The 27,791-nt window shown below is 45.8% G+C and overlaps 1 protein-coding gene across 3 annotated transcripts in view; it reads left to right on the top strand.

Annotated features, from left to right (window-relative positions):
• The window catches only part of NAF1 (nuclear assembly factor 1 ribonucleoprotein), a 732,295-nt gene that overhangs the window by 416,394 nt on the left and 288,110 nt on the right, over positions 1 to 27,791 (top strand). For all 3 annotated transcript variants that reach the window (XM_069631362.1, XM_069631363.1, XM_069631364.1), the window contains exon 6: positions 13,357 to 13,517. In XM_069631362.1, the coding sequence (XP_069487463.1) occupies positions 13,357 to 13,517 (161 nt within the window). The remainder of the gene's footprint in view (positions 1 to 13,356; positions 13,518 to 27,791) is intronic.

The following is a 27,791-nucleotide window of genomic DNA, read 5'->3' as shown; positions in this document are numbered from 1 at the left end:
TTTGTTTGGCAACAAGGCTGACGAGAGCCTTGAGAGGTTGCAGACCTCGAAAGCTGCAGCAAAATCTAGCACAGCTGTGCATCAACTTCCACCTTTTCGTCCTAGGGCACAGCAGTGGAGGGGAGGCTATTTTCGTTACTACCCCTCCTTTGGTAGAACCAGAGGGGCCGCCAGTCAAAGGGGTCAGCGAAAAAGTACCTGTGGTGGTCGGGGAAATAGAGGTGCCAGAGCCGCTCAGGCAGCTGCCTCTTTGCCTTCAGGCACTGCTGCAGCCGCTTCCAAACAGTCAAGAGGCTATGTCCCATGGTTCGCCGGTTTGGGGCAGACTGTCTCAGCATCTCGAAGAGTGGCGAGCCATTACTTCAGATGCGTGGGTTCTGGATACCATAGACCACGGCTACTGCCTTCCCTTCCGACAGTAGCCTCACGACAATCCACAAGGGAAACTCTCTTTGAAGCTTCCAGATCCGCTCCTTTTGCTGGAAATCTTAACCCTGCTGGAGAAAGGCGCTATAGAACTGGTGCCTGAAGTGGAGAGGAACAAGGGATGGCATTCCCCTTATTTTCTGATCCCCCAAGAAAGACGGGGGATTGAGACCCATTCTGGACTTGTAATGGTTGAACAAACTTCTCTGGAAGGACCATTTCAAGATGGTTACTCTTTCTCAAGTCCTCCAGGCCCTTCAACTTCAGGATTGGTTGGTGTTTCTGGACCTACAGGATGCTTACTTTCATGTGCCGATTCATTCCAAGCACAGAAAGTACCGCGAGGTTTGTGGCCGGAGACTTGCACTTTCAGTTTCGGGTCCTGCCGTTCGGATTGACCTCCGCCCGAGGGTCTTCACCAAACTAATGGTGGTAGTGGCAGCGTACCTCAGGCGAGTGGGGATTGATGTCTACCCCTACGTGGACGACTGGCTGATCAAGGCGCGCTCTCCCGAGCAACCGTTGGATCACCTCGGTCTCACCTGCCACTCCCTCCACAGACTGGCTTCTCCCTCAATTTCAAGATGTCGCATCTGAAACCTTCCCAACGGCTCCAATACATCAGGGTTGTGTTAGACATGTCCTTGGAAGTGCAGATGGTGGACAAGTTTTAGCATGCCCAGAGTCTCCCGGCTTTCAAATTCTTAAGGTTGCTCGGCCTCATGGCATCCTGCATTTTCTGGTGCCAGAGGCCCGGCTGAGGGTGAAATCCCGGCAATGGGTCCTCAAGATACAGTGGTCGCAGTTCTCAGGCAAGATGTTGGATCCCGTTCAGATTCCACTCTTGGTCTCCCAGGATCTTCTGTGGTGGGCCATCGAAGGGAACCTGATGAAGGGGGAGCCGTTTTGGCAACCATGGCCAGAGGTGACTGTAGTGAATGATGCTTCTATCACAGGATGAGGCGCTCTTGCCGACGGCTTGACTGCCAGCAATCTTTGGTCTCCATCAGAGTCCAAACTCCACATCAACCTGTTAGAGTTGAGGGCCATCAGGCTAGCCCTGAAGGGTTTTCTGCCGGCTTTACGGGGGAAGAGTGTCCTGATCATGACGGACAACACAGTGGCCATGCATTACCTCAACAAAAAGGGCGGGTAGGATCACTCCCGTTGTGCAGAGAGGCAATGCAGCTTTGCTTCTGGGCCGTCCAGCAGGGAATTTCGATCTCGGCAGTTCATATGTTCGGGAAGAAAATGTGGCAGCGGATGCTCTGAGCAGGAAGAGAACGGTCTCTCACGAGTGGGAGTTGACTCAGGAAGTCCTTCAGGAGATCTTTGGGGAACCCCCCACAAGTGGACATCTTCACCACCAGTGCCAACCGGAAGTGCAAGAGGTTCTGCTCAAGGGAATTACCTCTGAAAGGAGCCTTAGAAGACGCGTTTCTTAGTGGATTGGTCATTCCCACTGCTGTACGCGTTTCCTCCAGTCCCCGTTGCTCCTCAAGTGTTGCGGAGGTTATGGAGGTTCTGCTCCCACATGATCCTCATTGCTCCGGATTGGGCCAGGAGAGTGTCGTACCCGGACCTTCTAGAAATGTCAATCTGTCCTCCACACCGTCTTCCCTACCGGGTGGAGGGGGGTCGGGGGTTCTCCATCCAGAGGTAAAGACTCTCAACCTTCACGCTTGTTATCTGAAAGGTTGAGGTATAAGGATTGGGACCTCCCTGATGATGTGATGAAGCGACAGAATCCCTTTACCGTTGGTGAACGCTCTGTGACTGGTGCAGAGGACACAATGTTAATCCTTTTCAGTGCTCCATTCCAATGTTTTTGTCTTTCTTACTTTCTTTGGCCCACAGTGGCCTTCAAGTAGGTACCGTTAAGGGTTACCTGACGGCGCAGTCTATCTTCAAGCGTTCGTCTGAAGAATGTTCTTACTTTAAGATTCCTTTGATTTCTCAATTTCTTAAAGGACTGACTGTGTTCCCGCCGTCTCCTTTCCAGGTGCCGGTTTTGGATTAGAATTTTGTTTTGAAATTTCTCATGGGTGCTCCGTTTGAACCCTTGCACTCTTGTCCTTAGAGATTATTGTCCTTCAAGACTGTGTTCTTGGTTGCGGTTACTTCCGCTCGCAGAGTGAGTGAAATGCAGGCACTTTCCTATAAGCCACCCTTTACTGTGTTCCACAAGGACAGGGTAGTGCTGCGGGTACGTCCTTCCTTTCTACGTAAGGTAGTATCTGAGTTTCATTTGAGTCTATCCTCTTCCTCATCCTGGTAAGGAAGAGGAGCGTATCCATAGGTTGGATCCTAGGAGAGCTTTGAGCTTTTACATTTCTAGGATGTCCAGGGTCAGAGTGGACGATCAACTCTTTGTAGGATATGCTGGACACCGATTGGGCCAGGCTGTTCCAAAACAGACCTTGTCCAGGTGGATTATCCTCACCATTACGGAGTGTTACCGATTGGTGGGTAAGGACCCTGCTGAAGGGTTGCAAGCTTATTCCACTAGGGGCGTGGCTACTTCCACCGCCCTCAAAAGGGGAGTTCCTACTAGGAATATTTGTGAGGCTGCTACATGGGCTTTGCTCCACACCTTTGTTAAACATTACTCCCTGGAAACGATCCATGGTCAGGATATGGCCTTTTTATACCGTCCGGTGACGTCGCCCTCGACGGAGGCCTAGGAGGGAAATTGACACGACGTCATCGACGCAGGACGTCCTCTGCCGAAAAAGTTTCCGAAGTGCACAGCTGTGGACATTACATGTCAAAGATGTGGAATACGTTGAAGGAACATCCAGTCGAAAGAATGTTACTTTTTTTGTTTTTATTTTATATGGTTTATACAAACCTTTAAAATATTTACAATCAACAAAACAACAAGCAACATACATCAAATTCCGTCATTCCACAGCCTCCTCCACTATTCCCGCTCCCGCCAACGTCTGTAAAGTCCAGCCCTCCATTTGGCCAGTGCCTACGTCCTGCCATCATCAACCAAGCTAAGTCGCACTTCAATTATTCGTAAGAAATTCGTCAATGGAATTAGCAGTTTTGAATCAGTTCCATTGAACATATGACCCCACCAATCATCCGCGCAATGTCGGATGGCATGCGCTCCATGGACCCAAGTGCAAATTTCTTTCATTGCGAAGATTTTTGCAAAAAAGGACCAGATGCTTCAATGTTTCTGGGGCTCTTGAGCAAAATCTGCAAGAAAGATATGCGATTTTGTTGCATTTCCACATCTGTAAACGCTCTTTGGTTTTAAATAGATTCATACGAAATAACATGAAGCGCCTACGTGCGTTGGGATCCGGGAATAAACTGATGTAGCGTTGTGCCGTATTAAAGGCACGAGCTTCAGCTGGTACATCTGTCATCAGTTTCGCAGCTGCTCTTTGTGCGCAAGTTCTCTCCCAATCTATGCGCCAGATTTTTATTTTTGCCACGTCCGGATTTTCGTGGAGCATATCAGTCTTGATGTCAAATTCAACTAGTATGCTTTCACATCTTTGGATCCACATAGCCACTATATTCTGTCCTTCGGCCGTTGCGGTATGCAGGATTTGGAACAGGGGGATGTTTTCTCGCGCACGTGTCTTAAGAAATAAGGATAACAGGTTCCAAGTAATTCTAGCTTGAAGAGAAATCAGGGATAATTAATATCTTATGCAAGATGTCATCGTTCCTCGTGGAAGGCCCAGTACTTTTGTCCAAAATTGGTTCTCTAAGGAGGACCATACTTCATGAGAGCAGCCCAGAGCGTTTTCTGCCCTGTAAATTAGAACTGGAGTGACCTTCTGTTGATAAAATAGTCTTAATGGTTCGTGAGAGAAATTTCCAAATTTCCTTTTTATGATTAAGGCTTGGCTGGCTAGCTGAGCACATTTCCTTTTGGCTTCGGCTCTCCAGGGACTGTCATTGATGCAGGAACTTAAGACCATTCCCAAGTATTTCACACTTTGTGATCTCTTCAGTATTGCTGCGCCCAGAGTCCATCTAAACATTTTTATTGTTTTCAAGGACCCTCCTTTCAAGTTCTTAAATGTTAGGATTTCGCTTTTATTTGGGTTGATCAACAGCTGGTTCTCGCTTACGTAACGCTGAATAGCATCAAGTTTTCTTTGTAAGCCGAGAGCTGTTAAATCCATTACGACGAGATCATCAGTTTAGAGAAGCCAGCTTATGTGTGATTTATTTATTTTCGGCGGGAATTAATTCACTTCCTCTATCGCAATGCCAATGTCCGAGATGAACAAGCTAAATATAGCTGCGGGTAGCGGGCAGCCTTGCTTGACGCCCTTGCTTGTGGCTATTGCTGATGACAATGTTCCAGCTTGGTCCAAACGAATATTTATGGATGTTTCTGTATGAAGCTCCTGGATGGGAGATACAAGATCTTCCGGGCAGCCCCATCGCCGTCAACGGTATCGAAGGCGCTTGAAAAATCGATAAACGCTAGATGTACTACAGTGTTGGTTTTGATGGCCTCCATTTTTGCCAAGTTAAGTAGTAAAAGATTTAGGGAGAAACCAACTTGTTTGACAAAACCCTCTTGTCTGGCGTCAACATGTCCCGTGTTTACAGCCCACTGAACCAACTTCTGTTGGAGTGTGGTAGCGTAAACCTTGCCCAGGACATCTAATAATGCCACCGGTCGATAGTTTTTTGGATTTGATCTGTCACCTTTTTTATAAATTGGTATTATGATCGCCGTTTTCCATGATTTGGGGGATTTACCTGCGATATTTATTCTTTCGAATAAAGCTACACATATCTCTGCCCAAATCTCGGGATGCTGTTTCAAGGTGAAGTTCGTTAAGCCATCTGGGCCCGGTGCTCTTGAGTTATTGGCCCTTTTAATTATTGCTACAATGTCATCTTTACAGTAAGTGATGATTCGGGGTGAGAATGATAGTTTGAACTCTTCACCCATGGTTTTGTTGCCCCTGTATAGCTCCTCGAAATTAGCAGTCCATTCTGTTTCAGACACCAAACATGTTTGTAACGATTTTTGTGGCGCCTGCATGTCGTTCATAATCCTCCAACTCTCTTGTATTTTTGTTCCTTAATATGGATAACATTGTCTCAGCGTCGTTTTGAAGAGATGCATGTGGCTCTTCAACCAATTTTTATAGGACTGTTTAGCAGCTCTTATTTGTGTTTTCCTAGTAATCATTTCCAATGACTGGGCCTGTCAAATGTTCTGTCGCAGCAGCCGTTTTCGTTTCTGAATTTCAGGGTCAAACCAGTGTTTTCGAACCAAGATTGTATTCTTCGACCCCGCTTTTTTCGTCTTAAATTGAAACAATAGTTGGTCGTATTCTAATTGTATGGAATCCTGACAATAAGCTGTTGCCAACTGGCCAACCTCTTGTTCTTCTAAGCGGAGTCTCGCCCTATTTGTCGCGACTGAGATATTATGCTGCCACCTCGGTAGACCTTCCTCTAATGATGTATTAAGATGCGTTATAAGCATATTATGGTCGCTGGTTGTTTGCTTCTTGATCACAAAGGCATTTATACGGGCGTGCAAATCAGTTGACACAAAGACGTAGTCAATCGTAGAGGCTGAATCTGCAAGCTGCCACGTCGCGGCAGGTGGCATATCTCCGGTTGTATTCCCATTCAGCATTTGCAATTGTCTTATTTCCATTTCCTCGAGCCACTCATTAGCTAGCACTTTTTTATCTGCGGTGATAAGTTTAAAGAAATCAATGTTTAAGTCCCCACATATCAGTATCTTGGCCCTTGGCTTCCCTTCATACAGAACATCCAAAATTTCTGCGATTTTCTCTACCTGTTTACCTGCCTTCTGGTGATTCCAATAAACGTTTAGAAATGTTATTTCCTCGTCATACCCGGGGCCCAGTTTCTGCTTGGTAATTGTCATTTCCTGGATAAATGGGGAGTGATTGTAGGACTTAGAAATCCTAAAGCCTGAGGCCCTGTTTACTAGAGTTAACAAAACCGCCATTGGACGACCTTTTGACAGTTTTATGGCTGGATTCAGGGCCACTTCGTAATTAATCACAAGTGGCATTTCAGAAAGCCAAGTTTCTTGCAAGCAAATGAGCGACAGGCCGTCCAACCAGTTTGTATTGAAAAGATGTATAAATCCACGCGTGTTCCAAGATGCCACTAGGCACCTACTTAAGGTTGTCTTTTCCTGGCATTATTGACGATCTTTCGTGTTAAGCGAGGCTGCCAACCAGTCCCAGTCGTCGTTCACCTCAGCAGTGCTAGATCAACAGAGTGCTTCGGCTATCGGCAATTGCTGGCCTTGGGTTCCACTTATGGTGATTCTGATCTCCGTTTTGGGTTCCACAGATCCACTCGTATCGTTATACATCATAGAATTAGATGTTTTGTCTTCTATATGGGTGCCTTCCTGTGACGTCATAGTGTTAGATTTTAAATCTTCTGTCTGGGTGCCTACCCGTGACGGGCACGGGGCTGAACCTCGTCCGTGGATCTTACATTGATACTTTTAGATCTGAGAAACTCATTTTTGTTCATAGAGCGCAGCACAGTGCTCTGTTGCCAGCCGCTTAGCATCTCTTCATTGTCTCGGGCATCCGAAGCATGGTGGTTCGGGCTGAGTGTTCCTAATGAGTAGACTTCAAATCCCAACGAAAATAGCGCAACATTTGCTTCAATGATTGTGTTGGCTATTAATGAAGAAGATACGTGAAGGATTACTTTATCATTCCGATTCTCATTAGGAAGTTCAACGATCTTTAGATCCCTGGACGTGATAGCACGCAAACTAGGAATGAAGTCGAATAGCTTGATGATGGTTGCACGGTTTAAAATCAACTTGTCCTTTGAGTCAAGCGTTTCAACCATCACCTTAAAGGCCAAATCGAGGTCGTTCTCTCTCTTGGTCTTGCCACCGTCTCTTCCGTGGGAGTTCACTCGTGATTCGAGTTGTTCCAGTAGGCTGTTTGGAGAAGTCACGTTTGCTTTTTTGTTGTTGGATGCTTTGTTGTTTGAAGCCATACTTCTGCTAGTTTCTTCGTTAGGTATTTTCTCCAGATTGCACATACTGGTTTTAGAATTCGCTCTTTCACCCAACTGAACTCCTCGTAATCTGTTACATAGTTTTGACCTTTTTTCTTGCATGGTCATAAACGGTGGACTTCCTGAGATCTTCCCATTCTCCTCAGGAGTTACTGGTTTGTTGACAATGTGACAGGTTCTAAAGACCTTGATACTCACCAATTCTGTTGAATTTGCCTGGTCGGAGTTGCATGCACTCAAGCTCAGAGCTCCAGAGGAGTCTCCCTCTGTTTCGACAGGGCAAACCATAGGCGTGCTCTCATCGTTGTCTGCAGAGGTTATTTGAGCACACTTCTTTGGTTCTTGTGTGATTTCCACTTTTTCTGTATCATCATAAGTGGACATGTTTAAAAGATCTTCAGAGATGTCGGCAGGCAATTGGTCTACTGCGATCGCTGGAAGGAGAGGAACAGTTTCCTTTGCAGGCTCCGATCCTTTTCGATTTTCTTTCAGGTTAGATTTATTTGTGTCTTTTGTCACAATTTGAACGAAATTTATGTTTCTCAAAAATTTCCGTTCTCCCGTGTTTTTATTATTTCTCTTACTCGGTTGGTTCTTCAATTTTTTTACCGTCTTTGTCGATTTATCATGAATTACCACTGGATTCTTGCAATTTCCTGCTGTGCCTTCAAAGATCGAGAATACATTTGGCTTCTCTGTGCCTTTGTAGGTTGTCTGCACGTTTTCCACAGTGTTCGGTTGGGGGGCCATAGTCGACGTAGAAGGTGTTTGATCGACAAGGCCCCTCTGCCTCTTATAGGCTTGCGCCTGTTCGAAGGCCGTGTTAAATGAAACGTCGTCAATTTTTTCGCTCCTGAGAGAGGTACTTACTCCTCGATTGTATGGGCTTGTTACGGGGCTCTCCGTTTTTGCATGATCTGAACTTGCTTGTACCCGATCTTTACTAGAACGTTACCAGTTGGTAAGTAACTTGTTCTTCTGAGTAATGCATTAGAATGGTGTCTCTGAGTCCAAAGAACTTCACTCATTTCCTGGATACATTGGTTAAATTATGATTAAGGGCACAAACACTCAGGAAGACTGTTCCAAGCGCTAGGTCACCACCTGGTGTGCAGATTATCATAAAACATGACTTCAGACTCCATGTCCACTTGCCACAGCCTCAGCTGAGTTGGTGGGAGGGGGCAGGAATCAAGCTTGACCACAGGCAATCAAGTCATTGGCACCTGTGGAAAGCTGAAGCATAGGCTGGCCACTGTGTCTGGAACACAAAATAGCTTATAATCTCGTGCAACCCCTTAACCCTCTGGTCCCTGCCCTTAGCACCCCTTCTGCACCCACACCAAAAAGCAACCAGTTTGTCTGCTTTGAACACAGTAACAGACATTGTTCCAGCATGTAATCATTGACCCTAGGGTGTCGAGTCCTGGCACTGGCAAAGTACAGTTAGCAAGAGCTTGCTGCCTCTCGGGGTGCACATGCTGAGTACTGCAAACCGTGCTAACCCAAGCCCACTAAGACATCCAGACCAGCCAGCTGAAGGATAAAACCCTGCTACTCTGAATTATAAAAGAGCTGTTGAACCGTCGACTTGCCACTTAATCGTTATAGGATCATGCTGCATACCTCTATCACACCTGTAACACCAACCCTGATCCCTGTCCAAAAATCAGCAACTGTCTGCAAAATTATCCTCTTGAGTATGCTCTGTTGCCAGTTGGTAAAATTAAAAAGGATTTAGTCAATTCCTGATTGCTTGTTTTATAAATCAGATTTACCTGATGCCCCATTGCCCATTTTATAAAAGACTACATTAATGAGTGTTGGACTGCTTATAAAATGTATTACTGATTTAAATTTCTCTTGAATCCAGGCATTGTGAAATCACCACAGATCCCAGTTCAAAAGACTGCCTCTGCTTGCTGGGCTGCTCTTTCCGACCCCCCCACCTATGTAAGATTACCTCATCCCATGCTCAGACCCCAACTTGCAGACATGTCTAGCCTCATCCCTCCCAATCACACCTTCTCCCACCCACCTTTGTCCAAATTGTCACATGCCACTGACCAGCAACCATACTCTGGAGGCTTCTTGCTAAGCAGATTATACAAGATCCCTCCATACTCTTGGTCCAAGTCGCTGACCCAAGCAATGCAGTATCAAGGACACAAACCTAAATCATAACATCCCAATCCTTATGATTGCCAAAACATGGCCCAAAAATCTTCCACCCTGGACTTCACTCACATCACCATAATATGCGACCTGACCATCGGGAGAGGTTTGGGAGTGGCTATTACCCCCACATCCTTTTAAAGACCTTTTTTCTGCAGCTATCGCCTCCTGCCTTCGGTTGAGCCGCATGACTTCCACAGGATCAATCCACACATGCTTTACTATTTCTACCTGAAACTGCCCCTCTGTCTCATCCATCGCCTTCTTGAACGAATGTGCCTCCCTCCTCAAGAGTTATTACTCAACTCCATCCACTTACTAGTTGCTAGCTGCTTCAATTTATGTTTGGACAGCGTCCGCATCCCATCCACAGAATTCCCAAACCTACTTAACTGCAGTAACCTAAATATCCTATTTGGAGAATTCCACAGGATAAAGCATTGCCTGGACACACTGTTTCAGTGGAGCACAACCAACCAAAACCCTTGTCATCATTTCAGTTATCCAGTAAGGCCACCAGCTGATCCTCTTTAATATGACTCCCTGTCCACAGAAAATACATGCTTCTAATTTCAAACAACTCACCCCAAGCTTCCAGAATCATCTTCACCTTACTGGCCAACAGATTGCTTGCTTGCCCTCTACCATTTCCTTAGAATGGAATGCTTGTACCCCCTTTAAAACATTGCCTTGCTTGTATATCACTTGCTGACAAATTGCCCACCTTCTCACTCCCCTTTTGTTAGCTCCCCATCCCTTTGTTTCTCTGTTTGTCTCACCATGTTCTTCCCCCCATGATTGTAAAGCACCCCATTGCTTCTTGAAGTTGCGTCCATGCTCAATAAATACCCTAATAATAATATAATCGAAATATCCTGACCACCACAGAAAAGAGATGCAATATGTCGGTCACCCCCAACAAAAAGGATTGCCTAGCACAATACCTGGAACATTGCCAGTAAAGCTACACTAAAAACACCAAGAACATGTATTGCATGCCTCACATTAAAGGTGTACCCTGAAAATACTACTCCTCTGAAGTGATGGAACAATTATTACGCCCCAAGTGCTTTTTTAAAATGGTGCAACTGCTTGTCATTCCTACCTGCTTAGTCTGTTCCATTTCCCGGAGTTAGGAACTGTGCAAAAACCACTTTTTCATCTTCATAGGCAAAGTCAACAAGGTCAAATATGTCCTAGAAAGTTCTCGCAGCACCCATTCACTGCTCACTGGCAGACTACCTCCAGACCACAGCTCACAACCTGAAACATTTTTTTCACCTAGTAAGAAGACTGCTTTAATCACCCCTTGATCAAAACAAGCAAAAGAAATAGGGGGCACTAAAGATTTTAAAAATTGATAACTTAGACATGCAATACGAGACCTACGTGGTCCCAATACACTCGTAGAAATGGGCGAGAGCAAAGTAACCAATGGTAAATACTTTTAACACCCATACATTTATATGAACTGCAGTGCAGTGATGTATTACTGAAGACACTAGAAAATTACTGCTGAAAATCCAGTCTTTGGTATGAAATACCAGGTCTCCAGATGATTAGCAACTAAACATGTCAAATGCCCAAAAGTACCCTTTTAGTTCCTAAGTAGGTCAAAGGTTTGTAGATGAAATAGGTAATGGTCCATGAGCAAGCTGTGGCTATAGGATAAAGTCAGCAAGTACCAGTTGTACTGCACAAATGCAGGCAACACCAGAGAAGGCCCCCTATCCCCCAATAAGCATTGTAGGTGCAGGTTTGATATATGATAGGTTATTTATAATGCGCTTAACACCCAGAGGCTTCAAAGCGCGGACCCAGGGATCGGATCTGTGGCGCTCCGTGTCGTCTTGCTTCCATGGCGAGCATGTTGCCCCTGAGCTATCCCCCCTGAGACCCCAGCTGTCTGAAGGATTGCAGCAGAAGGATTGCAGCAGAGCAGGATCAACACCTATACATGTCAACTGTAATACATGGTGGAGAGGCCTGTAAGAAAACACTACTCCTGGATCTATAGGCCAGTTGACATCTTTGGAAAGGAATTTATCAGGACCCACGTTCAAGTACTCACAAGTACCACTCATTGTGGCTTTGGTGAAGGCATGTCGGGAGAACGTGGTAAGTAAATAAAAAGGCTTTCCTTACAGGTCTGGGAAGTGGTTTCAGTACGCAGGGATTGAATTATCGACCAACAATGACAGGTGGATGAAAAGAATAATAATCTGTGTACCCAGGACAACAACCCAAAAGGCTGGAACAGCAGCAGCAATGGTGAAGGCACCAGGAGACTTAGGAAGCTGACCCCAGGGATCAAGTCAGCTCTCGGGGACAACCATCCAGAATGCCGGCATCAATGAATGGAGGTGACCCACAACAGTCCAATATGGAACAGAGTAGTGGCGATACTAATCCAGGCCAGGGAGACTCCCCATTTAGAGGCACTCGGTCCATGGCGTTTGTGCAGGATGCAACTGAGAAATGGCCAGGAAATTCTCCCAAGATGGAACATGCAGTCCTGCCATTAAGCAGAACTTGGTGGAGAACACGGAAGCATAGGTTTCAGCAGCCTCAGAAGAAACTGGGAGCAAGGACAAAGGAGACTAAGTCCAGTCAATGGTCAAATCAAATCCTCAGCAGAAGCAGCCCATCTTCACAGCGGTCCTTCGTCAATGTGGGTAAATATCTAAGGAATGCACAGGGTCTCTCTGAGATAAACACATTTACTCAGTGGCTGATTTAAGCTAGCCAACCAATCTTACACCAGGCAGACACTCAAAGAGCAGGTTTGCCCAAACAGAGAGGACCTAAAAACTGCCAAACAATGGTCCATCCAAACAGGCTAGGTATTGAGCATGCCTAGGGCAGAAAACCCAAACTAACCTACTTTAAAGCACACTAGTAGGTGCAGGGCTGGGCTCACAGTGAGCCCAAATATGCTCAAAAGGCATTTTTGGCCTGTCCCAAGGTCCACACAGACAAAGTGATGATCCAAGAAAATTGCAGCGAGTAGGACTTAAACAAATGCATTATTTACACAATGGCTACCACACTGTTGCTTTTGGCTACTAATGCAGTAAACATTACTGCAACCATCATGAAGCCAAAACTAAATTGAACCTGCCAGCAGCTTGTAAGGTGATGGAAACATCGTGGGACCAAAATGTGTTCTTTAAGAAGCACCCAGCCCTGGCCGCCATTTGGCCTACTAGGTTATGACATCAGAAAAAGGCTTACCGTTACAAGGGAACTTCAATTTAAGTCCTTTTGGCAACAAAAGTAAAGTCAGAAAAAAAAAACCGGGAAGCTTCCAAAATTTTTAGGGGTCCCACACAATGGGATGTAGGAACCCCTACATAAGAATACTGCCCCAACAGCCTCATTTGTAAGTTGCACAAATCAGATGATCTTGCTTTAGATTTGCATTTTTGTAGTTATCTACATGGTTAGCACAAATGTACTTCATCCCGTCGATGGATGTGGCATTCCCTTTATCAAAGAACGTGCATGAAATCGACCCAGAGCCATATGTTATGTGAACTGTACTGTCAGTATCGGTCAGCCTTATCTTTTAAAACTAGACCAGATGGTTAGCTATCATAATCTGCTCCGTAAATAATATCAAGTGTTTGTATTCAATATGCGTTTTAGCTTGTATATTTTATATTTTACAGGAGTATCAAGCAGCTTATGACATTGCATACTAACATCACAAATGTTTTATTCTTTCAGATATTTGAAATATTTGGACCTATACCACGACCATCGTATGTGTTGAGATTTAATTCAGCACAGCACATTGCAGAGCATGGAATTAAAGTCAATGATATAATGTATTTCGTCCCTGACTCTGAGGAATTCAGCAAATATTTAGAGACTGAGAAGCTAAGGCAGTAAGTGATCTCCTGCTGTGCTTTTCTTAAAATACTACTTTTTAGAGGGTATGCAACTTTTTCAAGTAGATACTCGATACCAAGACCTGAAACAGTGTTCTTAAAATATTCCTGTAACCTTAGGACTGCTGCATATAGGTGTGTATTCTGCTTAACATGCTTACTTTCCAGTCGTAAATTGGAATTTACTGAGAACCCTAATATTTACATGCTTAGAAAATGTTTAACAGGCTGATGATGTTCTGGATTACTCATCTGATGAAAAACCTTTCTTTCTGACGAGGAGAAGTGTAAGGTAGGGTGTGTATGGCTTCTGTGGTCATGTGAGTGCACCCGCAGGGAATGAGGTAACGAAAAGGGCTTCCATGTGCTGTGCCCAGACTTGTACTGCAACTCAGATCAGAGATATTTGTAATGCCTTTTTAGTATAGCTCATTTGCCATGGGGAGCAGGGGCCTGTGGCGGAGAGTGATACCTGAAGAGGTGGATTTGGAGGTGGAGATAATGGTCTAGGACCTCTGGCCCTTAGTGGTATAGAGGACATGCGCTGAGAGCCCTGGCTGCTGCCACTTATTCTTGGCTTGACTGTATCCAGCCAAATGCCTACCACCTGTCTGTGCTCATCCCTCTCCCTGGTTCACCGCACAATCTCTACTTACCGTACCTCTTTCAGGAGTTGTATACCTAAATAAACTCTTCCTCTCTAGTGGACTACTCTGCCCAACTGTTTAGTTCGCTCAGATTGCTACTTTAGCAGGCCATCATTGACCCTTTTCCTCTCCCATGTCCCACAGAGAACACATATAAAAACCAATAGCATTTGCCTTTTGTATCCCTGTTGCCTGAAACTACATCCACTCCACTTCACAGGTTTCATTCTTGGTCTGCGTACGCTGCCTTTAAAGAAGGTTTCCCAGAGCATTTCATGGCTTTTTTGGTGAGGCAGGTAGGGGCTAAATAGTGTTTTGAGGGCAGGTGCTTGGATGGATGGTGAGGTAAGCCAGTGGGCTATATGTGGAAGTGAGAGAAATGGTGAAATCACGATTAGGGCACTAACAGTTGAGGCAAGGTGTTCTCGCAGACTGAGAGTTCTCTCAACTCTGTTCACTGGGTCTATGGACGTGTGAGTGCACCCACAGGGATACCTGCAATTCCAAAATACAATGACATTCATAAAAGGTTCTCATGGTAGTCAACAGTAGAGTATAGGCTAGTGTCACTGCAGGAGTTCCTGAGAGCACTGTAGATTAAGCCTAGTGAGCCGTGGAAGCCGGCAGATGACGTGTCCCTGCTGAATCCAAGTAGAAGACCAGAGAAACATTGTTGGCTAACAGGTGATGTAACCTTTCCCGAAGTTGAGGAGGGCTCCTGATCTGAACACTCTCCAAGCTACCAAGAGAGGGTTGAAGTGAGAAAACATGGTGAGCTATCCTCAGCGGTAGTGAATAAGAGCCACAGACCAAGGGGACAGAAGGCAAGCCACAGATAATACTTAGAAAGGTGTGTGGACATGTGCTACCAAGCAGTCGAATGGCAAGGACACTGCTGATACGCAACATCTCAGAAGCGGGCTGTGGATCTTATCTCCTCTGAGTAGAGTGGGGCAGAGTTCCTTGAGAAGAGAAGGAAGACTGGGGATTTCATGGTTTATCCACCCATTATCCCAAACACCATGATGCCTCAGACTACAGTAAGTGCAAGAGAGTACACTTGCTGCATTCTGGATTCTGCTCCCAAGTGCAGGACAAGACTTGCGAGAATGGTTAGGAGTAGAAACCAATTGCCCTCCATCATGGAACCTGTAGTTCAAATTTCAAGTGCACAGCAAGCAGCAACAGAACAGCCTTCACTAAATTGGTCCCACACAGGATTTTTTCACAAGTGCACAACCAACGGAATATTCTTCAATACTAGAACAAGATATTTTGATGCCTGGAGGGGGCTCATTTTAAAAGGAGAGCAGCCTGTGCTCACTCGGTTGCCTGATGAGATAATTTACAAGTGCAAGCTTAAAGAACCATCTGAAACCAGGGCGAAGCTGTGTATTCTAGAAGGTGGCAAGAGGTTTGCAATCAGCTGTAGACAGTCCAAGCCTCATGGCACCTTGGAACCTGAAGGGATGTTTTTTAAAAGTGCACAATGCTAGCAAATGAAAAATAGCGGTTCTATGTGGAAAAGGGAACAAACAAACCTGTTTTGACGGCTTCAGTGAAGGCTTTCAAGTGCAGAGCAATTATAAAAGAATATTGCAATAAACGTTACACAGGGATAAGCAGCGCCTGGAGTGAAGGGCCTCAAATGCGCACCAGGACTGGAACTTTGTGACGAAGAGACTATTTTTCAACCAGATTTTTATAGTGAATTTTTCTTCTAAAATATGCCAAAATGGGAATTCTGACAGTGGCACGTTGAATGCAGTCAAGTACACTATAGAGAGGAAATGTGGATATCCTTAACTTGGTTAGCAATTTTCATGTACAACCGCTGCACTGTGTAGAAGGTTATTACTAAAAGGTACTGTATGGTGTGGAGGTGACAGCAGGTTCAGCATAGTCGGTTTGGAAAAGTGTACATTTGAGTTTGGGTTCTCAGGTTGTCTGGGCATGGTAATGTCAAATGTTCTCCCAATATTTGCTGCTTGATTATGTAGAGCAAGTCCTTTGCATAGTGTTCATGCATTCTTATACCCGTAATTCAAACATGCAGTTTTGTTAGGTTTTCATTTAATCACTGTCCATACTCTCATTTAGTGCAGCAATGGAAAGCTCATTGCAATGCTCAATTGCTGCATCAGTCCTGCATCTCGATTTTGCATCAGCCTCTTCCTAGTGCCCGTTGAGGGTGCTTCTTTCAATGTGCCATCAACAATAAGAATCCACTTATTGAACGTGCCAGCTGTTGCACCGTATTTGGTGCCATAGGCCCCTGATGCTCCTGCAGGGGCTCTGTGAGCGTCTACTATGTGTGGTTCTTGCTCATAGGTTCTTTCACTTGTATTGGAGTCCAAATATGGATTTCTCATTCTTAAACATGTGGTCTGAAATCTACGCACATTTCTTTTCCCTAGTGAAAAATATTAAGCTGTTATGGTGTATTGCATGGACAGGATCTTAATGAAGAATTCAAAATGAAAACAAATGGTAAAATTGCTCTTGTTTCAGTATCTAGGAGGCCCATCACTCGCATATCTACGGACCTATTGAAGGCCTGGATAGATATCTGAAAGGCCTGTATTTCATCCAAACAAGCTCAATTAAATTGAGTTCTATTGCATTTGGTAAAAAAATATTTACAATGCCTAAAAGCAGAACAACTCCAGCATTGAGTGGACTATAAGACCACACATGAATATTATGACAGTTACCTTTTTTAAACCGGGTTAGTTACCAATTCCTTTACAATTCTAAGGGCCTCCCTTGTCCAGAGATTTAGATTAATGATTTTGAGATGCTGAAAAACCCAGAGATGAACACATCTCCGAGTCCATCTCTTATTATTTTTCTCCATTGATCCCTTATGGTCCAAGTATGGTTTTCCGAAAGTCTTTATAAAACTGCACTTGAACCACATACTATACATTCCTATCATGGTCTCATACTGTTAGTGAATGTGTCGTATCCCAGTGGAAAGGAAAATATATGGTATGCTCTTTTTTGGGGCGTTAAGGCCCAAACTACGCATGTAGAACTGCAACGTGTCGAGCACTGTTGGTTTTAACAACCCTTGGTTATTGCACCATAAAAGCAATTATGTAGCTTAAGTCAGACTGGGAGCTGTTGCGTTATGGGGAGCCATTGATCAGGCCAACAGAACATGGGTAGAGGAGTACAGCGTTGACTGTTTAGATAACTTGCACAGAAAATTCCGCATTTGTTAATATTGACATCATGAAAAGATGAATCCAAAAACACACTGTCCAACTTTAGGTGTGATGAAGTTTCTCGTTTATTAGATTCAAAGGTGGACAGGGGAGACTGTATTGACCTCCATCAGATTGGTGCAATAAATTAAGCTTACAACTATTATGGGGACACCTTTTAAATAAGGAAATTAGCTATAAGCTTTTGTGTACAGATGCACGCTTCATAGTGATCACATTATTGGCAGGAAATGTGGGATAATGGAGGCCGATTTTTATTTTTAGAATGTTTGGTTCAAGCCATTGTACCACTGCTAGCATGGCTGTATTAATATCCACATTTACCATCAGATATAAGAGTAGGGAGATGTCCTCCTTTAGCATCGTTCATGTTAATACTTCTTACTTTAGTGCAATGCATGTACATAAGCTAACAATACAAATTCCTTGTGCACACCTAATCTATTTTCTCATCCACCTGCCCATACGATTTACCCCCTATAGTCTTTGCCTGTTGATTTGCTTTGCTATCCAACTATATGCTTAGTTTCTTTTGGTTACACCATCCTAATACAGAGGCATCATTACGTGTGTTGTAATGAGGCAGGCTGCGACTTGGTGTGCTGCATTGAGGAGGGCCAGGTGTGCCACTGGAAGCCCCATTAGGAGGGCATTTCCCCATTGATGTGTGAGATAAATAGGGCTTGAACCACTGTACTGTATTTGTTCGGGGGAATGAACGATTTGATTTTGCCTAGTCTCTGGGTATGTAGTCATACGTTTATTTTTTGGAGAATCGCGCAAAGCCAGTTTACCTTATTTTTTATTATTTTTTTCAAAGCACTCCATTGGCACCCTAGTTGACGGCCGGGGCTGCTAGTGGCGTTACTATACTCGGGTGAGCTTAGCCAGTAATGCCATTGTTTTTACATATACATTAATTTCGAGAAAAGTATTTATTACAGACATTTTTGTTCTTAGTTATTACTGTACGGTAATTATGCATTTCGCACAAAAAACATGCTATTGCTTCACTTGAAGAACATTTCAATGTGTGTTCTTGCTTTTTTGATTGGGTTGAATGTTTCTGTGGCTATCTTGATAGCTGTTAAAGGCCTTGATTCCTGCCCACTTAACAAATAGCAATTACATTTCCTAGAAATCTTTGGTCTTTGGTGTTTCCTGGAACCTCAGTTGCTCAGTGACCAGCATGTCTCTGCAAGAGCTGTTGAGTAACATGTCTAATGGATTCCCAGCTGGGTTTCACAGCTCTCGTACTGATTGTGAAAGTTCAAGTCCAGCCGTTTTGCCTCCCGGGGAATCTTGACATATGGAAATCTGAATAGAACTCTAGACCGTCTGCTGCCGCATGCCTGTACTAAGGTCTTTGAACGTATTATAAACCCAAGTTCATAACGGTTTACTGCAAGATGTTAAGCAGTGCAGCCCATTTTCTGTTGCCTTTTGAAACGTGATATCAGACTCTCGGGATCTTGGCAGTTGAAAGGCAAACTAGCCTGTCAGTAGTTGTGGCTTTTCCATCTCACTTGAGGGAAAACATCATTTTGGATGTGAATGCATTGGTCAGCCTCCAGCAGTGGTATAGAAAACTGTCATATTACATTATTTTTTCAACCTGTGGAGTGCCACCTATCTGTATAACCGCTGATGACTACTACTAATTACATAACCTCAACATTAGTATCTGTATATCCTCCGATGACTGCTACTAGCTGCATAACCTCAACATTAGACGCTGCTGCTGCCCTTCCTATATTTTTGAAAACGGAGTGCCTGTTCGATGTTGGCTTTCTGCAGTGATGAGCCAATAGCACTATGATTTATACGGCACGGAAAAAGAAAAATGCAATGGCACACCGAGTTAATGGCTCGCAGCAGACACTCTAAACTATACTGTGCCCAAATGTATTCAGTAACAAGTCAGTTTCTACATTAAACAGACTTGCCAGTTAATATATCGTGATGATCATAAATCTGGTAGCTACTCCTATGCCCCCAGAAGCATTTGCTGAATTATAAACATAGCTTGCATCATCTGACTAAAATTGGCCTCTCAATATTTATTCACTGAGCATTCCACAAGACCTAGCACAAATATTAGTAATGAATACGGAATTGCAACATATTATATCGTTTTATGTATATTGATTATATATTACTCTACAAGAAGACTCTTCTGAACATGTTTTTCTTTCTAGTTATTAAATACCTCAGTGCTTATACGAAAAAATAATACATACTTTGGCAGCTGTGATCTTATAAGAAAAACAGACACATGGTAGTCTGGTTCACACTTAAAACCTAAATGGCAGACAACCTCCTCCTCTGGACCTTGGCACGCTTTTCATCTAAACATCAATGGACGAGAGATGACTTGGGGAATCTGAAAATGAACCCATGTTTCATTTGTATTTCTACCATTTGCCAAGGATGATTTTAGTGTTCCCCCCTGAAGCCGAAGGATTGTAATTGGAAACGAATTAATCAATCTCAAATATCCACGGACAAGCCTATACGCTCTGAAACAAACTGCAATTGTGATTTGGAGCAGTATAAAAGCCTATTAACATAATCCAACATTAGATGCTGCAGAAAAAGAGGAAGGACCCATTGATCAAGCTTAGGCCCAGCTGATTTACAGCACATTTGAGGCTTTGTATTATTGTTCAAAGCTTGCTTGCCAATAATTAGTCTTAAAATAAAACTCTTTAAAAATGAGTCGCCCGACCTGTCAACCACACAGAGGATATCCACTTACCAAGTTCGTACATTTCGACCGTTCATTGCCATTGCCCCACCAAACCTGAAAGTAAGCAGCAATATCGACACCCTCCACAAACTGGCCTTTGGCCCTGCCAACTCAGCTCCTTTGGTACCATTTTTGCCTCTTGCCATGACATGGAAGTGTTCCTTGCCTGCTACCCAACCCAGCACATATTTATTACATTTGTTACACGCCCAGACCCTGGGGTATCACGGTGTGGTTACAGACAGCTTGACATATGTTCCATTGCTCCCCTCCCCCAATGTGGGCCCTGAAATGACAATAAGGACATTCCACATTTGAATAGTACTGGTAAACCCAGCTCCTGCCCCTTTCAAACTTCCATATAGACCTGATCTGAAGCCCTATTCTCAAAGCCGCTTACATAGACCATCAATACCTCTTACTATCTCATCCCCTTGCCCCAATACACATCCCCCCTCTGCCCTCGGGTTCAATATCAAAAGTGAACAGGCTAGATGGCAGTAATGTGGCACCAGCTTCTTCACCAATGCCAAAATGAGCTACCAATGCCAAAATGAGCTATCAATCTCATCTTTGACACTGAGCAGTGAACCTGTCACTTGGCTCACAGTTGAGTTTGAACATCTGCAAGTGCTTGTACACCAACAGAGTGACTTGCAGTTGATTTATATCAGTGGAGGTCTGGCAAGGCTGGTGAAGTGGTGGCCATTAGAAAATACGCATGCGCGAAGTTCCATTGCTCTCAACCAAGCTCTGCTGAAAGCTAGGCTACAGGAACAATCTATTGAAGGGCAGAAAGGTGATTTGAGAGCATCACAGTGACTGGGAGCAGGGGTGGCTATGTGCTAGGATCTGAGAAACCCTGCAGATCCCTACTTAGCATTATACTCCTGGATCCACCAAGAGCTGCTAACCCTCCAATTAAATGCCTGGCTCGAACTCCTTGCTAGGCAAACGCTCAAGTACAAATTCTGGGAAAGACTGAGTGGAGCAATGCTAAGCAGTAGAGTGTGGGGGTGCATGCAAGGCTTCCTCCCCTGTGGATACTCGGCCCTTGTCCAATTGGTGACAGCAGCATTAGTGTGCATGATAGTGTGGGCATAACAAGGAACAAACTATCTCTAGCCAGGACCCTTGCATTCTTTACTAGAACTCTTCAGCAAATCTCAAACTTAACTTCAAACATTACTACTCCCAGCACCCCTGTGCAATTGTGTAGTTTTGAAAGGACACTGATAACTCCTCTCCTCAGTCTAATCCCTCAATGGGAAACTGCACATCTTCATGTCCTGCCGAAGTTCTTCCTCTTTCTTCGTTAAATTATACCCATAACATACTCAGCAGCAAGATTTTAGTCAACTTGTTCAAAAAAGGTCCTTTAACTTGCTTCAACGTTGAAATCTGCCAAAAAAACCCAACACAACTTGTCTCGAAATCCACTGATATGAATTTTATTCGTATCGCGCTAGTACACAAGTGTTTCAGAGTGCGACAAGGGAAGGGAATAAGGGAGAACAAAAAACAAACGATCTTACTATACCCAGTGACATTAAGAACACGCAAGTGCATGGGAAAACGAAAGGGGAAAAGTGCATGGAAGGGGGGAGAAGTGGAAAGTGAGGAGCAAAGGAAAACCTAAATAAAATAAATAATAAAGGCAACAAACCGTGATAGTGCAGCCAGCAAGTGGCAAGGTCTGGGTTGAGGCAGCAGACGAAGTATGTCTAAGTGCAGGAAAAAAGGGGGGGGGCTGTATGGTTACAGATACAGACCCCAGTGCAGGGATTGCCCAGAGGCAGTGTGGATCGATGGCAGGGTGAGCAGGTACTTGGTCCCGGAAGACAGAGGGTAGGCCAGGTGCATGATGCAGAGAGAAAATATCAGCAGGGGAGAGGAGGGGCGAAGGCAGAAGCAAAGAGGAAGGTATTGTGGTACTTCCGGAACCAGAGATGGTTCTCCAAGTTTCACAGTGGCAGGGATGCCGTTGCAGAGGGAGGCCCCAGCCGAAGACAGAGATCTACCCCCAGCTCGTTTCTTTGAAAAACTGACCCTGAGGTAGAGGAGCGAAGAGCTCAAGAGGGGAGGTATTTACGGAGGCATAGCTGAAGGTATTTTGCACCCAGGCCCCAGAAAGCCTTGTGGACAATGCAGAAGGTTTTGAATGTAATCTTTGTGTCCACTGGGAGCCAGTGGAGACATTTCAGGGCTGGAGAGATATGATCCTAGGGTTTGAGGCCAAGGACAAGTCTTGCAGTCCTCTTCTGGATGAGTTGTAAATGGCGGAGAGTAGAGGAAGGTAGTTCTAGAAAGAGGCTGTTACAATAGTCCAACCTAGAAAGAACCGGGACTAGGGAGACAGTGAGCTTCTGGGGCAAGGAGAGGAAAGTCAGAGTATCTCTGAGGCAGTGCAGTAGGAAGTTTTACTTTTTAGAGACATCAGAGATGTGGGCAGCGAAGGAAAGCGTGGAATCAAAGAAGACCTCTACGTTCTTAGCCTCAGAGGTGGGGGGTAGGTCGAGGGCCAAGGGAGGCCTGCCATAGAGTGAGGGGAAAGGACAGTGAAGGTGTGCCGATGAGGAGGATCTCTGTCTTGCTGGCATTCAGGCAGAGATCGTTGGCGGCACAAAAAAGGCCAACCTTGCCCTAAAATAAGGTAGGAGTTCCCTGAGGTAGAACTGTTAACTTAACCACACTCTGTTTCCCAGGAGCCTTTGACAGTCTATAACTGAAGTCACTGAACCACATGACTCTCTCAACCATTCCCAGTCAAACAAGTCTCTCAAAAGCCTGGAGCCCTCTCACTACTTCCTCTTTCATTGCTGATCACAAGATAAGTACCTTACATTTGCTATTTCATTGTTGCTTAGTGAAGTGCACTATTAGTGGTGAATTACTCTGCTTTGCGTGACTGTCACTTTGCAGAGGTTTCCTTTTCTGGTACTGGCGTTCTGCCCGATTGTTCGGCACCTTGTGTAGGGCAAGCGCGTTAATTAACTTTACTGTGCGTTGAGAAGAGCAGGCGGTCCGCTCCAAGGCCAGTCGGGGATTGTTGGGTTTTACTAAAGGTGTTCAGTAAGCTAGAGCCCGGTGGTTCAATTTAGGACAGGCGATCCCCTGTAGAAGTGCTCGCCAGCGCCAGAGTCCCCAGTCTGCCCCAGCACTGCGTGCGGTGCACAGTCGCAGGGCAGCAGTCAGCCTGCTCCCAGCAAGGGTCATTCAGAGGATGCCTGCTTGCTGCTGTTGGTACTCTCTCGGTTACTGTGCTCCCAGCCCCTTCCTTGACGCGCTTCATCTCTCAATGAGAGAGAGGGGAGTAACGGTCAGCGCAATGGGGGATGGAGTGGAAGAATTGCTGGTATTGCACTGCAACAGTCCGAACGTTTAGCAGGATTTAGTTCACAGTTGAAGCACATAAAAAAAAGTTACCTAATTCTGTGGCATTTATAACAATCATTTAATCAGAGCCCCAAAGCGAAGACGGCAAGCAAAGGACTACTACGCTCACACACTTACAGGAATGGAACAGTATGACCCTCAGACAGACCAAGAGGGATTTGAGGTGGAGGAGGAGGCCTGCCCAGAGCAGGACAAGGCCCCAGTGGCCAGCTTTAAGAGAGTCCTCAGGCCCTCCGTTGAGACTACTATAAAGAGGGCTTTGGCGGATTCAATGCTGCCCATCGAGTTGCGCCTGGACGATCTGAAGGTGCACCTTCACAGCGCTGCAACCACTTCAAAAAGTGTCGCCCTTAAAAGGCGGCGTTATTCCAATGTGTAATATATAACCTGGCTCGCAAGAGAAAGGACTCCACTCTGACCCTGCCGAGCTAGCCACAGTAGCCTTATCTGACGCCTTTGCGAGGCTCAAAAAGGCCTTTAGGGAAAAGGATACTCCTTCTGGATGCGGACCCACTGGCCCGGAGGAGAATAAACAGGGCTCCAGACCCTCTAGCCCGTAGGAGGTACAACATGGCACAGATGAGGACGAAGAGTCCACTCACACCACTGAGGACGAAGTGGAGGAAAGCCTTAAAACTGGGCAGACATAAGCCTCTAAGGCCCCCAATACGCTTGGGCAGCCACAACACAAGGAGGTTGACCTCGACCAGATGTTTGTCCTGGAATAATTGGTCCACCCCAGATCCACGGACTGGGCTCCGTCCCCGTGGGTGGCGCAGTACATAAGAGCCAGGCTGCGAAAGCCACTGGACAAAGGGGTTCGGGCAAGACTCCAGGCAGAGCACCAGAGACCAGAAATCGAGGGGAAAGTGGCACTCACGCCGTAATTGGATACTAAGATGATCACCATCCTAGGTAAGAACATTAAAAGCCCGTAAAAAGGCATAGATCAGGCATGAAGGTCATTTCAGGATAAAGTCTTGGATGTCATGGGACCATAGGCGAAGATTCTGGACCTCTCGGAGGAATTGCTTCAGACAAGCAGAGCCATTGACCCGCTGTCAGGCTGGGTTCAGAGAGCATTGTGTCTCCTGGCCAAAGCAAATTGTGCTATCTCTGCTGAATGACAATGTGATTCTGATGAAGATAGACCTGAAATTGGGTGAACTCGCCACATCTTGATCAGGGCCAGCCGTCCAGGCATTGTTAGTCAGTGACTAATCCGTAAAGGAGATGGCAAAGTTTGTCAATCCCTTTATGGCCCTGCATAAAGCCCAGCCCTCCCATGAAGAGTTTTCCCCACCAAAATTGTCGCCAGGGCAGGAAGAGGCAGGGGCCGCTCCTCCAGCCGTTTCTCATTGCATAGGAAGCCCCAGCATACCTGCGAGTCACCCACCGACTGGCGAGATAGATCATACACATTCCTCCCCTTGAGAGGCAGATCCATTGGTCATAGCTGCAGGAGGCCAGCACGACAGCCGGCACCTCAGGCCATAAGTGGTTCCCAGCTGCATAGTGCCAGCACCTCAGGTGCTGATTGGGGGCAGGACAGCACTCTTTGCGCAAGCATGGAATGCTTTATCAGGCAAACCTAGGGTCTGGAGAACGGCAACAGGCTATACAAAAGATTTCTTTTCAGAACCCTTCCAATTACCCATAGTCATGTCAGCTGTAGACAAGGAGGCATTAGATGCAGAGCTGCGCAAACTGGAGCAGAAAGGCGCAATCGGCCGTTGCAGGGATCAGACAGGCTTTTTCAGCTCCATCTTCCTCGTCTGGAGGAAGGAGAAGGTTTACCCAATCATGAACTTGATAGGCCTGAACAAGTTTCTGCCGTCACTTCAAGATGGAGGGCATTCATATGCTCAGAGATATACTCATTTCCAAAGACTGGCTGGTGCGACTAGACCTCAAGGACGCTTATGTGGCAGTGCCCATTCATACGCAGCACATCAGATTTCTGAGGTTCAGCTGGATGAGACTCGACTGGGAATACACGAACTTGCCCTTTGGGCTCTCATCGGAGCACTGGGCATTTGACAAGCTTATGAAGCCGGTGGTAGCGCCCCTCCAAGAGAGGTTAGTAAGATCAATAGTCTACCTGGATGACATTATCCTTATATCACAGAACGAGGCTGTACTTCGGCGACATGCCCAAGCCGTCATAGTGGTCCTGTACAGCTTGGGTTTCCTCAACAACTGGGAGAAATCAGAACTGACGCCTATGAGGAGGTTAGAATTCCTTGGTTTTATAGTAGACACTGAGGACTGCCAGCTGCACTTCCCATGGCCAAGGTGCACGCTAGGCATCGGGAGATATGGGTGCTCTTGCACCAAGACACTATATCTCTGTGTGAACTAGCCAGAGTGACAGGGCTGCTATCCTCGTCCATCCAGGCCATATTTCCGGGGCCCTTGCATCACCACGAGCTGAAGGGTCAGTACATGAGATGCAGTCTCTTATTCCCAGCATCTGGCCTTATCACCCAAGGTAATAACGGAGCTATGCTGGTGGCTGATGCACATGGAAGCCTGGAACGTCGGGGCAATATTCGTATCAGCGCCGGCGCTTGTAATAGAATCGGATGCAAGTCATAATGGCTGGGGGGTGAGGTGTGGTCCAGTCGCACCGAAGGGATGTGGTCGCCCGAAGAGCTCCATCTCCCCATCAACTGTCGGGAGCACCTGGCCGGTTCCTTCCCAGTTCAGTCTTTTGCCAGGGACATAGTCAGATCGATCATCTGGGTGGCAGCCTATTGAGGCCTCTGGCAAAGTTGGCCAAGGACTTTTGGCACATCTGCCTTCAGCACTGGATTTCGCTGACAGTGGAATACTTTTCGGGTTTGGGAAACAATGTGGTGGACTCTAGCAATTGAAAGCGGCAGAGGCAGGTATTCCTCCATCTGCAACGCAGGTTGGATCCACTAGTCTGAGACGTTTTTTGTTTTTTTTTTAAACTTGTTTATTTTAAACCAGCACAAAGGTGATCATTGCATTACAGACATTAAGCTTCTCAACCCTTATCGAACAATACACTCGTATACCCCTGACCTCTCCCCCCACCCTCTCCCACTTCACCGCTGTCAAGGTCCGGCGCCTCCGGTACTTGGACTGGCTCCTTGTCCTCAGCCTGCAGGGCACTAGCTACTAGACATGGTTTATACGTTAGTGCTGGAAAGTTCTGGTCGTAGTCCAGCACGGGTGCCCAAATGTTTGTGAAGCGGTGAAGGAGTCCCCTGTTAGCTGCTATGATTTTTTTTTTCCGCTATTTAGATGTCCCAGAGTTTTAGCCACCATAGGATCATTAGGGGGCCCTCCGGAGATTTCCAAATGCATGCTACTGTGATCTTAGTGGCGAGGAGGAGTTGTTATGAGGGCCACCTTCTTGCCAGATCTTGGGTAAATACCTGGGATCGGGGCTCCAGTAATATAGGTTCTGGCTCCAATGGTTTTGCTATCTGGGTGATGTCTGCTATGGTGGCCATGCATTGGGGCCAGAAGTTCTTTATCACCAGACATGACCACCACATATGTAGGTAGGAACCCGGGAGGCCACAGCGGTGCCAACATAGGGCGTCCAGGACATGGTTGAAGTGATGTAGTCGGAGCGGCAGGTAGTACCATCGTAGAAGTAGTTTATGAGCGCACTCCCAATTGGTGATGCAAAAGGACGACGAATACGTCCTTGACCAAATGTCCACCCAGGACTGGTCCTCTATCGGGTGTCCCAAGTCTGCTTCCCACTGTGGCAAATAGGAAGCTTTAGCAACGAGAAAGTCTACCTGTAATAGCTTATAGAATGTCGAGATTCTTCCCTGTGTCGGTGGATCTGCAGCTGTAAATTCAATGGGGTTCAGGCCTCGTGTGGCCGCCAGGCGGGTCAAAGGGTGTGAGCACCAATGTCTTAATTGCGCGTAGGAGATACCCATCTGTTTCCGCTAGGCAAAAAAACGCTCTTGCATTGTTAGATGGTGAGCGGTTAGTTCCCCTCAAAGAGCTGACCCAAGGAGCTAAGGCCAACCGCAATCCAATTTTTGAAGTTCGAGGTGAAGGCTCCCCGTGTAAAGGCCGGGTTATGGAACACTGGGGCAGATGGGCTCAGATCTCTCGGGATGTCTCTATACTTACAAGCCCAATCCCATGCTCTTAAGGTTCCAGACTAATCCCCAGAGCTGATGATTTCTCAAAGTGGATAGTAAATCCTGATACCCTCCCGGATCTATGGATCTCTGCATAGAGTGCGATCTTG

Source organism: Ambystoma mexicanum, chromosome 6q (genome assembly GCF_040938575.1).
Source record: "Ambystoma mexicanum isolate Mex_15411 chromosome 6q, UKY_AmexF1_1, whole genome shotgun sequence".
Classification (NCBI taxonomy): Eukaryota; Metazoa; Chordata; class Amphibia; order Caudata; family Ambystomatidae; genus Ambystoma; species Ambystoma mexicanum.
The sequence above is the reverse complement of the archived record's forward strand: the minus strand, read 5'-3'. Positions and strand labels throughout refer to the sequence as shown.